Source organism: Rhamphochromis sp. 'chilingali' (genome assembly GCF_963969265.1).
Source record: "Rhamphochromis sp. 'chilingali' genome assembly, chromosome: 8".
NCBI lineage: Eukaryota > Metazoa > Chordata > Actinopteri > Cichliformes > Cichlidae > Rhamphochromis > Rhamphochromis sp. 'chilingali'.
In genome coordinates, this window is record NC_137935.1 from 5,497,417 (window position 1) to 5,515,787 (window position 18,371).

The following is an 18,371-nucleotide window of genomic DNA, read 5'->3' on the forward strand; positions in this document are numbered from 1 at the left end:
CAGATCTGACAGAGTGCACCAAGGCCCAGTACAAGAATCGTGCAAAGCTACTCTAGCAAAGCCTCACTGAATATTTGTTGCTGTGTTCTGGAGTAGTTCAGTGGGTTGAGCAAGAAATCTATATGCCAAAATACCAGTGCAGGGGCCCAGGTTCAATTCTGCTCCAGGCCATTTTATGTGCATTAACCCTTCTGCACTCTCTTCCTGTCATAGCAAAAAAATACTTCAAACAAATCAGTGCCAGAATTAAGCAAAATGGATTCACTTTAATAAAAGTAAATCAAGCTGTAAACAATCAAAAATGCTTCTGAGTGGCCACCAGTTAACCTGATTAAGATAGAGCTGGTTAGCTTATTTCTTGTCCACCTGCAGCTGTACCTCTGATATTTTAAATAAACTTTATGGACACAACTAAGCAGTGAATAAGTAAAATGTGCAAGATGTCAAGTGACAAAGCATGTATGCAAGAAACGAAATGGAGCAAAGGTCTGAGCCCCGACTTTATTCCCGAATGCTGAAAAAGAAACAGCAAAGCAAGAAAAACTACAAGCAAAGGAACAAAGAGAAATATGACATGAGGCGAGGGTTTGGGTGTTAAAAACACACGGCTCTGTGTGCCTCCTGAGGACAACACGCTGGCCGTTACAACGCCTGATGATAGGAGACAGTGACAGCCATTCAACCAATCACATCACAGTGACATGATCCAAGGTAATTGGGGACATGGCACCCTGGAATCAGCTGCTACCCAAGTCATTAGCCGCAACACTGTGCACACACACGCACGCACACACACACACACACACAACCTTTTTAGTGATTTGTCTGTTGTGATGTAAACTGTGTCTCAATAGTCTGCTTTCTTCTCTAAAAAGGTACTAGAAAGTAAGAAAACACTTATTATCTTTAACATTTCATGCTAAAGATAATATGATTTATAAATTCACATTGAATGTATAAAACATTAGAGCCTGACATTAAATATACCTCCAAACTGTGTCAAATATCATCAGTCAATACCTGAATCTGCATATATGGCCTTTTTATGACAGTAAGTTATTATAAAAAAGGTAAAAGATGGTCAATAAGTCTTGGATCAGATACACTGCCAGTGTGTAAGCTAAGCAGAAAAGCACTGCACACAGTACAATGCCACTCAGCCAACCATATACAGCAACACAACTGAAGTGACAGCAAATAATAAGAGTCTGTTATTATTTGCGTATGGCTCTGTAAATACGGTAGCTTTACCTCTTCCTTCGCCTGTCAGTCCTCTCCCTTCTTTACTGCTTTTCCCTCCCTCTCTCTTTCTGCCTGTGTACAGTTACTGCAGTGGTCTGGCTCTACCTGCTGACTGGGCAAAGCAAACTCTCACTTTCACTGCTGGGGAAAAGGCGGAGATGAGGGCAGAAAAAGTGCAAGAGGAAACGATAACTCAAAGCTACCGTGACAACAGAAACCTCAGCTAACCCTGGACCGCTCTCAGGCCTGCTGACGTTACTCTTAGCACCTAAATGTTTGATTAAATCACCTTACTGATGATCTAAAAGGACCTCTGGATTTGAAATCCAAAAACTATTTTGCAACAGAAAAACTCCCAGTGCTACAACTGCTATTTATTCCCTATTTATTTATTTATTTCCTCGCTGTGTCACTTCCTTTCTTCTAATTTCCACATCACAGATTCCTCGTTTCATTCCTACCTCATTTTCCCAGTTAAGTTCACCTGAATACTCCCCAAAAGTTTAAAGTTTAATTAAAGTTTAAACAGAACCTTAATCTTCATCATTTTAATATGAAAATGAAGGATTAAGTTTAGCTTGTTTTCCTTTTTTTCCAAGTTTAAGACTCCATGTGTGTCTGTTTTTCTTATCTTAAAGACACTTGAGTTTAGAAAAGCAAACCTTAAAAGTTCATATTTATTTCCTGCATCTTATTTTGAGGCCACTGATAACGGATGACTTTCTTGGCTTTAAGATAAAAATGAAAATTGAGAAAAGACAGTCAGGAACTTAAAATGTGGGTGAACTCTAAGAAAAGTGTTCTTATTTAAACACGACTAAAAGAAGAGCAATTTTAGAGACATAAATACCGTTTACTTATTACTTTGTAAGTACTGTCAAACTGTTTAATAAATTCATTCATTTTTCATTTTTGCTTCCTGTGAACGTTAAACGTTATTGCTGTGGTTTCTCTGATTTCAGGTTTTTGTCTTTGTTTTGCATTTTTTGCCCCATTGACCTGAAGCAGCTCTTTGTCTGGTTGTCCTACAACTTAAACATGAAGAAGTGTGATAAACTTTACATTATCTTGCAATAACCTTTCTGATTTTATTATTCTAACTGTGACCATAACCATGTGTGAGGTCATCAAGCTCTGAACTTTGATTTCTTCCAAAACGAGATAGTAAAAAAATGTCATGAAACAGTGTGCGATGCTCTTGAGAGCTTTTACTTTGAAAAGACTACAGAGGAATTCAACATAGCCTCTGACTGGATTGTTGTTAGTGAGTTAGGTTGACACATAACTTGTGAGGAAGTGAATCAGACGTACCGTAGCCACTGAGAAAATAACTGTTTCTCTCCTAACATTTTAATTTCAAGTAACATAACAGTTCAATTATTTGCATGCTGTTTTATTTCATTGTTTTATTCATACAGCACTTCATATATTTGTATGCACAGCTGCTCCTGGAAAACGAGGAAGATGTACAAAACAAACCTTTAAAGTCTTTACAAGTTATGATTGTGACTGTATCAAAACTCTTGGACCTAGTTTCTTCAGAAGTGTAGCCTTTTCTTCTGGTTATTGGAGCACAGGTGCTACACCTCAAATATGAAACATGAAGAAATATGTATTTCTAAACCCTGGTTCTCGCCCTGATTTTAATGTGTGTTAATTATTAAGTTCAGGGAACAACCAGCGCTTATTTATCGGAACATCTCTGCTCACCGCTTCCCATCAGCCAGCTATTCTTTCTCTATATGAGTACTTGTCTCATAATTAGACACACACACACACACACACACACACACACACACACACACACACACACACACACACACACACACACACACACACAGCTGAACAACAGTCTTCTGCACTACTCTCCTTTCTCAGCACATGCAAAATTGAGGAGGCCATCGACTGGTGGCTCATGGGAGCAGGAGCACGGGACAACAGCCGAGCTCACGGCTAATGGTGGGAAATCTAGCAGACAGCTAACACTACAGTGGGGCAAAAAAGTATTTAGCCAGCCACCGATTGTGCAAGTTCCCCCACCTAAAATGATGACAGAGGTCAGTAATTTGCACCAGAGGTACACTTCAACTGTGAGAGACAGAATGTGAAAAAAAAATCCATGAATCCACATGGTAGGATTTGTAAAGAATTTATTCGTAAAGTAGGGTGGAAAATAAGTATTTGGTCAATGACAAAAATACAACTCAATACTTTGTAACATAACCTTTGTTGGCAATAACAGAGGTCAAACGTTTACTATAGGTCTTTACCAGGTTTGCACACACAGTAGCTGGTATTTTGGCCCATTCCTCCATGCAGATCTTCTCGAGAGCAGTGATGTTTTGGGGCTGTCGCCGAGCAACACGGACTTTCAACTCCCGCCACAGATTTTCTATGGGGTTGAGGTCTGGAGACTGGCTAGGCCACTCCAGGACTTTCAAATGCTTCTTACGGAGCCACTCCTTTGTTGCCCGGGCGGTGTGTTTTGGATCATTGTCATGTTGGAAGACCCAGCCTCGTTTCATCTTCAAAGTTCTCACTGATGGAAGGAGGTTTTGGCTCAAAATCTCACGATACATGGCCCCATTCATTCTGTCTTTAACACGGATCAGTCGTCCTGTCCCCTTGGCAGAAAAACAGCCCCATAGCATGATGTTTCCACCCCCATGCTTCACAGTAGGTATGGTGTTCTTGGGATGCAACTCCGTATTCTTCTTCCTCCAAACACGACGCGTTGAGTTTATACCAAAAAGTTCTACTTTGGTTTCGTCTGACCACATGACATTCTCCCAATCCTCTGCTGTATCATCCATGTGCTCTCTGGCAAACTTCAGACGGGCCTGGACATGCACTGGCTTCAGCAGCGGAACACGTCTGGCACTGCGGGATTTGATTCCCTGCCGTTGTAGTGTGTTACTGATGGTGACCTTTGTTACTTTGGTCCCAGCTCTCTGCAGGTCATTCACCAGGTCCCCCCGTGTGGTTCTGGGATCTTTGCTCACCGTTCTCATGATCATTTTGACCCCACGGGATGAGATCTTGCGTGGAGCCCCAGATCGAGGGAGATTATCAGTGGTCTTGTATGTCTTCCATTTTCTGATGATTGCTCCCACAGTTGATTTTTTCACACCAAGCTGCTTGCCTATTGTAGATTCACTCTTCCCAGTCTGGTGCAGGTCTACAATACTTTTCCTGGTGTCCTTCGAAAGCTCTTTGGTCTTGGCCATGGCGGAGTTTGGAGTCTGACTGTTTGAGGCTGTGGACAGGTGTCTTTTATACAGATGATGAGTTCAAACAGGTGCCATTCATACAGGTAACGAGTGGGGGACAGAAAAGCTTCTTACAGAAGACGTTACAGGTCTGTGAGAGCCAGAGATTTTCCTTGTTTGAGGTAACCAAATACTTATTTTCCACCCTAATTTACGAATAAATTCTTTACAAATCCTACCATGTGAATTCATGGATTTTTTTTTCACATTCTGTCTCTCACAGTTGAAGTGTACCTCTGGTGCAAATTACTGACCTCTGTCATCATTTTAAGTGGGGGAACTTGCACAATCGGTGGCTGACTAAATACTTTTTTGCCCCACTGTACGTGCATGTCATCCTATCTGTAAGTGCTAACATGACCTTTTGAAAGAATTCTGATAAAATTTGTAGGGGTGTAGAGACAGGGGGTCATGTTAGCAATCCATTAACTAATTTGCCCAACATCCAACAAGGTCTCCAAGGTCAGCTTAATGATTTCTTGTCTTTCTGTATAAAAGACACCTGTCCACAGCCTCAAACAGTCAGACTCCAAACTCCGCCATGGCCAAGACCAAAGAGCTTTCGAAGGACACCAGGAAAAGTATTGTAGACCTGCACCAGACTGGGAAGAGTGAATCTACAATAGGCAAGCAGCTTGGTGTGAAAAAATCAACTGTGGGAGCAATCATCAGAAAATGGAAGACATACAAGACCACTGATAATCTCCCTCGATCTGGGGCTCCACGCAAGATCTCATCCCGTGGGGTCAAAATGATCATGAGAACGGTGAGCAAAGATCCCAGAACCACACGGGGGGACCTGGTGAATGACCTGCAGAGAGCTGGGACCAAAGTAACAAAGGTCACCATCAGTAACACACTACAACGGCAGGGAATCAAATCCCGCAGTGCCAGACGTGTTCCGCTGCTGAAGCCAGTGCATGTCCAGGCCCGTCTGAAGTTTGCCAGAGAGCACATGGATGATACGGCAGAGGATTGGGAGAATGTCATGTGGTCAGATGAAACCAAAGTAGAACTTTTTGGTATAAACTCAACGCGTCGTGTTTGGAGGAAGAAGAATACTGAGTTGCATCCCAAGAACACCATACCTACTGTGAAGCATGGGGGTGGAAACATCATGCTATGGGGCTGTTTCTCTGCCAAGGGGACAGGACGACTGATCCGTGTTAAGGACAGAATGAATGGGGCCATGTATCGTGAGATTTTGAGCCAAAACCTCCTTCCATCAGTGAGAACTTTGAAGATGAAACGAGGCTGGGTCTTCCAACATGACAATGATCCAAAACACACCGCCCGGGCAACAAAGGAGTGGCTCCGTAAGAAGCATTTGAAAGTCCTGGAGTGGCCTAGCCAGTCTCCAGACCTCAACCCCATAGAAAATCTGTGGCGGGAGTTGAAAGTCCGTGTTGCTCGGCGACAGCCCCAAAACATCACTGCTCTCGAGAAGATCTGCATGGAGGAATGGGCCAAAATACCAGCTACTGTGTGTGCAAACCAGGTAAAGACCTATAGTAAACGTTTGACCTCTGTTATTGCCAACAAAGGTTATGTTACAAAGTATTGAGTTGTATTTTTGTTATTGACCAAATACTTATTTTCCACCCTGATTTACGAATAAATTCTTTACAAATCCTACCATGTGGATTCATGGATTTTTTTTTTCACATTCTGTCTCTCACAGTTGAAGTGTACCTCTGGTGCAAATTACTGACCTCTGTCATCATTTTAAGTGGGGGAACTTGCACAATCGGTGGCTGGCTAAATACTTTTTTGCCCCACTGTATGTAAACGCTACCAAAAACACAACCATCACGCGGTAATAATCAGCGTACATCAACACACTTATTGATTTCTGTATCTGCAGATTTCTGTATCAGTGAGCTGTCTTGCACACAGTGAACGTTGATCCTCTCTGTCTCATGAGCATGGCCTGTGTGAGGGACCAAGCAGCCAAAGCAAAGAGGACACAGGCAAAAAAATATCTTCAAAAAGGGTTTTCTTTATTTTAACCCTCAAAAAGTCCAAAATTAACAAAATTCAAAACCATACTTAGCAGGCCCATAAAACAGGTCAACTAAATATAACTCTACAAAAAGTAATTTCTAAAACTTAAACAACAAAGTGAGACACAACTTAACTCACAAACTGACCTAATTAAAAAGACATGAGGGTAGCTTTTATAATGATTTGGCCAAACCATTTGAACACAATAGGGGGGAAAACAAAAACACACACTAATATTAACTAAGCACAGAATAACCCAACTAAACCTAAAACACCCCTGCTCCTGGTAAGCCCATGGTTGGTCCTGCTGAGCAGGCATTTTGTCCCCAGAGTCCTCAGCCACGCCTTTTGCCCAGACAGGAAACAGCCACCGCCCAAACCCAGGTAACTCAAAGAAAGAGAAACATAATTAATATAACAAAACATTTTAGAAAAACCATACAATGCTACTATGTGCGCGCCTCATAATACCAGTGTTAGGTTTAACCAAATGATTAATGAATTATATTAATGAAGAATACTGCAAAGCAAAATAATAAAGTGAAAAATGGACTAATTTACCCCTGTGTGGCTGCTGCCATCACACACCCCCCCTCTTCAGGACTCTCGCTGGTACAGCGAGAGAGGAAGTCGGCGGTAACGTTGTTCTTCCCAGGAATGTGCTTGATGACAAACCGGAAAGGTTGCAGAGCAAGGTACCATCTTGTGATCCTTCCGTTCTTATCTTTCATCTTTTCCATCCACTGAAGTGCACTGTGATCCGTCTCCAGGGTGAATTCTCTTCCAAGAAGGTAGTACCTGAAGGAATCAAGGGCCCACTTGATTGCAAGGGCCTCCTTTTCCACTGTTGAATATCGAACCTCTCTTGGGAACAGCTTTCGGCTGATATAAGCAACAGGATGACGTTCTCCTTCCAAACCTTGAAGTAGCACTGCTCCCAGACCCCTATGAGATGCATCCGTTTGAAGGAAAAAGGGCTCATTAAAGTCTGGACTGTACAAAACTGGTTCGCTACTCAGTGATTGACTGATGTCCTTGAAAGCTGCTATAGCCTCCTCTGTCCAGTTAATCTGATTAGGACACTTGATGCCTATCAAGTCCGTTAGTAGAGCTGCCCTGGTGGAGAATCGTGGTATGAACCGACGATAAAAGCCTGCCATGCCCAAAAAGGATCTTAGTTGCTTCCTTGTCTGTGGGAGAGGACAAGACTCAATGGCTTGGATCTTACTGACCTGAGGCTTGATCACCCCATTCCCGATCACATGGCCCAGGTACGCAGTCTCAGCAGAGGCAAAAACACACTTAGAGGGGTTCACCGTCAACCCAGCAGTGCCAAGACGGTCGAAGACAGCATGCAGATGTTCCAAGTGTTCCTCCCATGTGGTGCTGTAGATGACAATATCATCAAGATATGCAGATGCAAAATCTGAGAAACCACATAGTACTTGGTCCATTAATCTCTGAAAGGTTGCTGGAGCCCCATGCAGCCCGAATGGCATCACTGTAAATTGGAAGAGACCCCAAGGTGTTCGAAAGGCAGTCAACTTCTTTGATCGCTCCGTTAGTGGCACCTGCCAATATCCCTTGCACAGGTCAAGTGTGGTCAAGTACTTTGCCTTCCCTAGCCGTTCCAGCAAATCATCAATGCGTGGTGTGGGGTATGAATCAAACAGTGATATTGAGTTTAGGTACCTGAAGTCTATACAGAACCTCATGCTTTCATCCTTCTTTGGCACCAGGACCACTGGATTACACCACTCACTCTTTGATGGCTCAATGATCCCCAAGGACAACATGAGGTCGATTTCCTTCTTCAGGGATATTAGCAGACATTCAGGGATCCTGTAGCTCAAACGCTTTACTGCGACGCCCTCTTTAATGACAATGTCATGCTCAACAATATCTGTTTGGCCAGGATTCACTTGAAGCACCTCAGAGTTGCATGCAGCTCTCACCTGAAGCTGTTTATCATCTGGCAGATGACTAAGGTCAAAATCTACCACATCAGCAGAAGGCAAGTATTGCTCACCAACCTCTTCTTCCTCTGGCACACCCCTTATGAGCATCACCTCTGCTGTCTTTTCAGGGCGCTGCGCCCATTCCTTCAATAGATTTATGTGCAGAACCCTGCTGGAGCGTGGCTTTCCAGGGATGAACACTTGGTAAGTAGTGGACCCCAATTTCTTCTGAACCTCAAAGGGCCCTTGCCACTTAGCCAATAGCTTGTTGTTGTCAGTGGGGAGGAGCACCAACACCTTTTATCCAGGACTAAAAGACCTCTGACGAGCTGCTCGGTCATACCAAAACTTCTGCTTCTGCTGGATTTTGGTCATATTTGACTGAGCAAGCTCACTCATTTTCTGCAGTCGCTCCCTCATCTGCACAACATAGGAAACAATGTTAACAGAGTCCATCTTTTCCTTGCCTCCCTCCCAGATGTTTCTTAGCAGGGCTAGAGGTCCTTGTACCTCATACCCATACAAAAGTTTGAACGGAGAGAAACCAGTGGAGGCTTGTGGCACTTCCCTGTAGGCAAAGAGAAGATAAGGAAGCCACTGATCCCAATCAGCACCATTCTTATCTACCACCTTCCGGAGCATCTGCTTCAGAGTCTGATTGAACCGTTCTGTTAGCCCATCAGTCTGAGGATGGTATGGGGTGGTCCTCAGGCTTCTAATGCCCAGCAGCTTGTACACCTGTTTTAGTAAGTTGGACATAAAGTTACTCCCCTGATCAGTCAGTATTTCCTGTGGGAACCCTACTCTTGCGAAGAGCTGTACAAGGCAGAAAGCTACTGATTTTGCCTTGATGGATTTCAGTGGGAAGACCTCTGGATATTTAGTTGCGTAATCAGTGATTACAAGCATATAACGATTCCCTGACTTACTCTTCTCAACAGGTCCAACAATATCCATTCCGAGGCGCTCAAATGGGGTACCAATAATAGGCAGTGGTTGGAGTGGAGCTTTGGAAGGGACTTTGGAGGATGTCATCTGGCACTGAGGACAGCTCTTACAGAAGTAGGCTACATCTCTATGGAGGCCAGGCCAGAAAAAATGTTGTCTAATATGAGCTGTGGTTTTGTGCTTACCAAGGTGGCCAGACCAGGGAATAGAGTGTCCCAAATTAAGCACGGTTTCTCTAACTTCTTGGGGGACCACTAGCTTGAGAAGTGAGCCCATCCGATGGTAAAGTATGCCATTTTGCAAGACATAGTCACTTTTGTTAATGCCTGCCTCCTCTACTTGGTCCTTGTCTATTGCTCGCTGAAAACAGGAAGCTAAACTAGGATCAGTTTTTTGCAACTCTATTATATTGCCAGGAATTTGAAGTCCCAAAGGCAAGTCTGGGTCAGTATGCATTTCTGGGTGTACTATAGTATGCTGGAACTTCTCCTGTCTCCTCTGTCTGCGACTTTTCCGAGGCTTCACAGGTGCAACTTCCCATTCCTCATTAAAAAATGGCAAGGCACTGAAAACTTCTGAGGTTTCACTAGATTTTTGAGCTTGGGCTCTAGTAACAGCCACATTGCATTGATGATTCTGGTCTGACTCCAACAAATCAAAAAGCACTGGAAAATCTCGTCCCAGAATAGCTGAATAAGGCAGGTTATCAACCACCCCAACATTTAAAAGGTATGTCTGTCCATTCACTTTAATGTACATGTCAGCTGTTGAGTACATCTTCTCATCTCCATGCACACAACAAATGGGGATGGTGTCACTAACACGGACAATATTGGGGGGCACAAAATCTCTATGTATCAGTGTACGAGAACTGCCAGAATCAAGCAAAGCTCTTAAAGTTGTTCCATTAGCTTCCATTTTTATCATTTTAACAGTCTGGTCACACTGGAGCCCATGTTCAGCATGTGAACGTGGCATGAAACATATTTGAACCATCTTAGCTGAGGTTTTTGGGCACATTGGCTTTGTGTGGCCCTCTAACCCACAGAGGTAACAAACAATCTTTTTTGAATTTTTTAATGGTCTGCCAGCAAACTGGTTCTCACCCACAGGAGTTTTTTCTGCTGACAATGGCCTTTGATGATACATCTGGGCTGATTTGGGGCCTTCCTTTGGCATTTTATTTGCATTACAGGTCCAAGGTTGCCCTTTCCTCCTGGCAGCTACAAACACTTCTGCCAGCTCAGCTGCCTTCGCTGCAGAAGACGGATTGTGCTCTCGAATCCAAACCTGTAGCTCAGGGGACAACATTCTCAAATATTGTTCAAGGATGATTATTTCACCAATTTCTTGGTTCGTTTTACCTTTTGGCTGAATCCATTTCCCGTACAGATCTTTAAGTCGAGCATACAACTCCTTAGGGTTCTCATCAAGCCTGACTTCCAGTGAACGGAATCGCTGCCTGTAGGTCTCAGGGTTAACATCATATTTGGACAAAATTGCAGCTTTAACTTTGTCATAGCTGAGAGAGTCATCAATATCCATATGAACGTATGCCCCTCTTGCCTTGCCCGTTAGCAGTGGTATTAATCGAAAAACCCAGTCTGTTTTTTCCCAACGATATGCTAAGGCAATGCGTTCAAATGTAGTCAAAAAATGCTCAATATCATCACTATCAGTCAACTTTTCCAGTCTGGGTTCATGCAATGAAAACTGACCTGATAATGACTGACTGGATTCAGCTTGAGCTTGAGGAGAACTAGGAATGTGAGGTAGCTCCCTTGACTCTGGTGACTCTGTGGTAGGTAATGGTAGCTCTGGTACTGGTGATGTCCGGGACTGCACCTCTAACTGTAAAAGCTGAAACTGATGTTGCAATGCTTTGAATTTTTGTTCTTGTCGTGCAGTTACCTCTTCTTGCCTTGCTTCCCGAGCCTCCTGTTGACCCATATGAGCTTGCAATATTGACATCAGATCTGACAGAGATGGCTCCCTTTCTTCAACCTCAGTGCTCTCCACCATTTCAGAGACTCCAATTTCCTCCTCAGCATCAGCTTCCTTCTGAACAGTTACTCCTTTCTTCCTTTCCACCTTTCCTCCCCGATGCATTTTTCTTTTTTTCTGGGGGTGAAAAAGCCTCAAAGAAAAAAAAAAACTGTGTCCTCAACTGGCAGATCCCACTGCTGCCACCAATTGTGAGGGACCAAGCAGCCAAAGCAAAGAGGACACAGGCAAAAAAATATCTTCAAAAAGGGTTTTCTTTATTTTAACCCTCAAAAAGTCCAAAATTAACAAAATTCAAAACCATACTTAGCAGGCCCATAAAACAGGTCAACTAAATATAACTCTACAAAAAGTAATTTCTAAAACTTAAACAACAAAGTGAGACACAACTTAACTCACAAACTGACCTAATTAAAAAGACACATGAGGGTAGCTTTTATAATGATTTGGCCAAACCATTTGAACACAATAGGGGGGAAAACAAAAACACACACTAATATTAACTAAGCACAGAATAACCCAACTAAACCTAAAACACCCCTGCTCCTGGTAAGCCCATGGTTGGTCCTGCTGAGCAGGCATTTTGTCCCCAGAGTCCTCAGCCACGCCTTTTGCCCAGACAGGAAACAGCCACCGCCCAAACCCAGGTAACTCAAAGAAAGAGAAACATAATTAATATAACAAAACATTTTAGAAAAACCATACAATGCTACTATGTGCGCGCCTCATAATACCAGTGTTAGGTTTAACCAAATGATTAATGAATTATATTAATGAAGAATACTGCAAAGCAAAATAATAAAGTGAAAAATGGACTAATTTACCCCTGTGTGGCTGCTGCCATCACAGCCTGCAGAGGGTTGCACACGCTGCAAGATAATTCTATTAGCAGTGCTGGCAAATGTGCTTTGTGGTGGGTAGCCAGGTCTAGCATGACAATACTCAGTCCCAGGAGAAAAGCTGATAGGCGACTGTGCACCGTGAATGTTACAGAGGCATCAGAATAATGTCATGTTAGCAGTGTGAGCCAATGCCACGCTGTAGCACTGAAGCAATATAAAGAGAAGCCATAGATTTCTGCTGTACTTACAGGGAAGAAGGTGATCCTGTATCACTGCTGCTGAGGCCTGGAACCCTGTGTGTGAGTGTGTGCATGTGTGTGGTATGTACATGCCAGAGGGTGTGCGATGAGACAGATGAAAGCCGGCTCAGGTAAGGTAGATAAAACAGTGTGCCCGTGTGTCCTTGCTGAAGAGCAGACTGGAAGGCGACTGCTGCCGGTCAGACACTGAGTGACATTAAGGCTTCATCCACTAAACACGGCTGTCGCACACTGGTGACGCAGCGCATGTGACAGCCTTCCCCAAACCACCAAGAGATAAACGATGCACTGCTGATCACAGCAACTTTGCACAGCAAGTTTCCGCAAAACCAGCATTCAAATATTACATCCGTAAAGAAACACTTCATATCCTGGAATACAATAAAAGCACCTTTTCTCTATACAGTGACAAAGTTGGCTCATCAGATGTCCACACTGCTATAATCTGTCACGATGAATCTGTGTTTTAAATTTACCTGAAAGCGAAGGATGATGGTCCAGATAAGGCCCAGGGTAAGGCGATGGTTTCCATCCACAATGTCATGGGAACCGACGTTTTCCAGGTGAACCCTCTGCTCTTTAAGAAACTGCAGTGCTTTGTCGACGTTCTCCAGGCAGTGGATCCGCATTCGACCTCGTGTGGGCCTCGGCTGTGGCAGGAAGAAGAGTTTGAGTACTTTTAATAAGATAACTGTTATTATTGACATACTACATGTGGGACTATAGCAAACATTGTTAAAATAATAACAAAGACAGTCAAAAGGTTGGATTTACTTTTAGAAATGACAGAAGTAAAAACCACTGAGGAGAATCTGGGGATATTTTTAGCACAAGGGCAAGTCCTTTCTTACAAATGCCCCCACTGTGAAATAAAGGAAAACTTAAGGAGACATCATATACCAGGCAAAGTGGTAACTGACTGGTAACAAACAGACAGACAAACAAAGACAGAACCGATTACATGCTCCCTCCTTTCAAGTGGAAAATAACCAGAAAAGGGTTTTCTGCAGAGCCAAAGACCCTGGACACTATGGGTTATATGATTTTTTTTTTTAAATGTTCTAATCTGTGAAGTTTACAGACGCCCTTCAAATTTCTTTATTCAATTTTTTAAAAGTCCGTCAATGAGGGCAAATATTCAGTCAAAATATGGACTGAATGGACTGAGTGGATAATGATCCAAGATGGCGCCGCGTATGGATGCCCTGGTGCTTCAGTGCGTTACTTCTGTTTTGTTTTTGTGCATAACTTCTGTGTCTGGGCACTCCTCTGGATATTCTTACACCAGAGAAGAGCTTCTTAACTACAGGACTACAACACCTGTGGATTTACTTCCAATATTTGTCGCATCTGCGGCAGATTTACTGCAGACTCTGATCAGGAAAGTGAGACGCCGAAAGAGAGGTAAGCGAGCCGGCGCACTCGTGCGTCTGAGGAGACGTGGACTGCGAACTGCTCTTCCTGGGATCTTCCTTTCCAATGTACGCTCACTCAGGAATAAAATAGACGAGCTGGCCCTGATGAGAAGCATGAACAGAGACTTTGCCTCCTCCTGTGTCTTATGTTTTACGGAGCTGGAGGGCTTTCATCTGCTGCGCGCGGACCGGCAGGCCTCTCTCTCTGGTAAGACCAAAGGTGGAGGTGTCTGCTTCTACATTAATAGTGGCTGGTGCACAGATGTAACAGTGATTGCTCAGCACTGCTCTTCCTCTCTGGAATATCTTTTTATTCACTGCAAACCGTTTTATTCTCCGCGGGAGTTTGCTTCATTCATCCTGGCCGCTGTTTACATCCCGCCAGATGCGGATGCGCAGGCAGCTCAGTGCGCACTCGCGGAGCAGATACTGCACATGGAGCGGACATTCCCGGACTCTCTCATCATTGCTCTTGGGGACTTTAACAAAGCCAATCTGAGCCATGAGCTTCCCAAATACAAGCAGTATATTAAATGCCCGACCAGAGAGGAGAGGACATTAGACCACTGCTACAGCACGATCAGCGGGGCCTATCGCGCGGTGCCCCGCGCTTCACTCGGACTTTCTGACCACGTCATGATCCACCTAATCCCCGCGTACAGACAGAGGCTGAAGCTCTCCAAACCTGTCGTGAGGACCAAAAAACTGTGGAGCAACGAGGCTGTGGAGGAGCTTCGCACGTGTTTGGAGTCTACAGACTGGGACACAATGAAGGCTGCTTCTACCAGCTTGGACGAGTTTACGGACACTGTCACCTCCTATATCCACTTCTGTGAGGACAGCATTGTGCCATCACGCACCAGGGTGAGTTATAACAATGACAAACCCTGGTTTACTCCTAAACTCAAAAAGCTGTGGCTGGAAAAGAGAAAGGCGTTCAGAAGCGGAGACAGGGACTGCTACAGAGAGGCCAAGTACAGGTTCACTAAAGAAGTGGACATTGCCAAACATCATCACTCTGAGAAGATGCAGCAGCAGATCTCAGAGAATGACTCGGCCTCTGTGTGGAAAGGTTTTAGGAATATCACCAACTACAAGCCTAAAACCCCCCACTCCACTGATGACTTGCTCTTGGCCAACACCCGACTTCTACTGCCGTTTTGACGAGCCAACAGGCAGCCTTCACACCTCCAATGGCCCCAACAATAGAGGCACTTTGGACACTAATTCCCCCTCCATAGAGCCATCACCACCTTCAAACTGTTCACCTACAACACCCCCCTCCTCACCCCACACAAAAGAAGATTTCACACCACCTCCTCCCACCACAACTCTTCATATTCATGAAGCAGATGTGAGGAAGCAGTTTAAGAGTCTGAATGCTCGGAAAGCTCCCGGCCCAGACAGTGTGTCTCCTGCCACCCTCAGACACTGTGCAAACGAGCTGGCCCCAGTGTTTTCTGGCATTTTCAACTCCTCACTGCAGGCATGTCCTGTGCCTGCCTGCTTCAAGTCCTCTACCATAATCCCTGTCCCCAAGAAACCTAGGATCACTGGACTAAATGACTACAGACCCGTGGCTCTGACATCTGTGGTCATGAAGTCATTTGAGCGCCTGGTTCTCTCCCATCTCAAGACCCTCACGGCCCCCCTCCTGGACCCCCTGCAGTTTGCATACAGAGCCAACAGGTCTGTAGACAACGCCATCAACATGGCCCTACACTTCATCCTGCAGCATCTGGACTCCCCAGGAACCTACGCCAGGATCCTGTTTGTGGACTTCAGCTCTGCCTTCAACACCATCCTTCCAGACCATCTCCAAGGCAAGCTTTCCCAGATGAATGTGCCTGATCCCATCTGCCGGTGGATCACTGACTTCCTGACGGACAGGAAGCAGCACGTGAGGCTGGGAAAGAATGTCTCGGACTCCCGGACCATCAGCACCAGCTCCCCTCAGGGCTGTGTTCTTTCTCCCCTGCTCTTCTCCCTGTACACCAACTGCTGCACCTCCACCCACCAGTCTGTCAAGCTAATCAAGTTTGCAGATGACACCACCGTTATTGGACTCATCTCAGACGGGGATGAGTCTGCCTACAGGAGGGAGGTTGAACGTCTGGTGTCCTGGTGCAGCCACAACAACCTGGTGCTGAATGCCCAGAAGACAGTGGAGATTATTGTGGACTTCAGGAAGCACACAACTCCACTCCCCCCCATCATCCTGACTGACACCCCCATCACCTCTGTGGACTCATTCCACTTCCTGGGTACCACCATCACCCAGGACCTGAAGTGGGAGCCCACCATCACCTCCGTCATCAAGAAAGCCCAGCAGAGGATGTACTTCCTGAGGCAGCTGAAGAAATTCAACCTGCCAATACGGACGATGATGCAGTTCTACACTGCAATCATCGAGTTCATCCTCACCTCCTCCATCACCGTGTGGTACGCTGGAGCCACTATCAGGGACAAACAGAGACTGCAGCGTGTTGTGCGCTCTGCTGAGAAGGTGATTGGCTGCAGACTCCCATCTCTGCAGGACCTGTACACCTCCAGGACACTGCGGCGTGCAGCTCGGATCTCAGCTGACCCTTCTCACCCTGGACACAGTCTGTTTGACCTGCTCCCCTCAGGCAGGAGGCTCCGGTCCATTCGCACCAGAACCTCTCGCCATAAGAACAGTTTCTTCCCCTCTGCTGTTGAACACATGAACAATAACCGTATGACTGTTCCCACCACTAACACATGACCCTACGCTGTGTCACTGCATCATTCCATGTTTGGCACTGATCACCACCTGCACTCATGTATATGTCTATCTATCTACTTAGCACTTTTAATTCTTATTCTCATTTTTATTTTCATGTCTATTTAAGCTTAATTTATGACAGTATGCTTGCACTGAAGCACCGCAGCAATTTCCTAATGTTGTAAACCCGCTCAACATTTGGCAATAAAACCCTTTCTGATTCTGATTCTGATTCTGAAAATGAAATCAGTCAGGAAGAAACTGACAGAATGAACAAAAATGAAGGATTACAAAACTAAAACCATGACGGCTCCTACCAGCAGCTCTCCACTGAGGACCTCCAGCAGTCTGGTGAGCATGTATCCATCCCTCAGGTCGTTGTAAAGGTCAGATATGCGACAGGACACCCTGGCTAAATGAGAGTTGACCCACTTTGTAAAAGTCTTCTTTTGCACTGCATCTCGTTCATCTGAGGGAAATTAGGAAAGACATTTTAAGTTAAAGGAACAGATACAATAATATCAGCTTTATACAGTATATGTGAAATGATTAGATCGGAATCACTTCAAATGGCCCTGAAAGACCTTTTGTTGCTTTCAGCTGCATGCACGCTCATGCTTGCCCCTTGCCTGACAAAGTCGATCTAATACTTTATGAAATATTTTCTTCAAATACCTAAAATACAAGGTGCACATAATTCACTATTAAACAGTTAAGAGATGAAAAATCTAAAAATATAAAGCACTTTGAAGTAGAGCTGGGCAATATAAGATTTTTTCATATCACGATATGTTTTTTTCATTTCAGGCGATAACGATATCTATCACGATATGAGCCAAATAACTATATTTGTAAGATTTAAATGTGCCGTTGCTCACAAGTAAAATGTGAAATAATCAGCAGCTTGTTTTTATTTAAATATTTATTTCCCATAATAAGTTCAACAGGGTAGATGTACTTAAGGAACATGAGACTTTTTCAGATAAATAAAGGCAAATATTGCAAACTACACAAAAGGCAGCCGCTAAAGCGTTTAAGTTTCAAAATAGAACAAACGAAACAGACGACTAAATTGTCAATTCCACTTAGAAACAAAATATTAATTCTAAAAATAAATCTTAGTTTGTTTTACAGAAGAACAGACAAAACTGACTAACTTTTGTCAATATCAAATAAACTGAGAACTAAAAGGAAATTCTCAATCTCTCCTTGTTGTATAGCTGAGCTTTTCAAACAGTTTTAACAGTTACTTTAGTCTGACAAAAGCCGAATGACGAATTAGCGCTTCCAGTCAGAGACTGAGGCTACGTCCACACGTACACGGGTATTTTTGAAAACGGAGATTTTCCGTTTTCGTTTTAAAAAATAATCCCGTCCACACATAAAGGCAGAAATGAAGGAAAACGCTGCTATGAACATGCCAAAGCAGCAGGTGGCGCTAGATTCCTAACCGTGCAGAAATGTTGGCCAATCAGAAGTCTAGAAGCCTCGGTGGGAAAAAGTAAACAAAGCTGGGGCATAGAAGCAGAACCGAGTCGTGTGTGTGGAGGGACAGTAACTGTGTGTATATGTAAGCATTTAAACACTGCAGAGAGTAGAATTAACAGTAACAGTATTGTAGAAATTCATTTCACCGAAACAATAACGTGGCACACAGTGTGACGCATGCACCAGTTTATTGTA

The 18,371-nt window shown here is 44.1% G+C and overlaps 1 protein-coding gene across 1 annotated transcript in view; it reads right to left on the minus strand.

Moving 5' to 3' along the window:
- Window positions 1–18,371, minus strand: part of sptbn4b (spectrin, beta, non-erythrocytic 4b) — a 114,030-nt gene that overhangs the window by 78,322 nt on the left and 17,337 nt on the right. Inside the window, exons 3-4 of the mRNA XM_080888944.1 lie at window positions 17,006–17,157; window positions 13,004–13,177 (exon numbers count right to left, since the gene is read on the minus strand). Of these exons, the coding sequence (XP_080745070.1) occupies window positions 13,004–13,177; window positions 17,006–17,157 (326 nt within the window). The remainder of the gene's footprint in view (window positions 1–13,003; window positions 13,178–17,005; window positions 17,158–18,371) is intronic.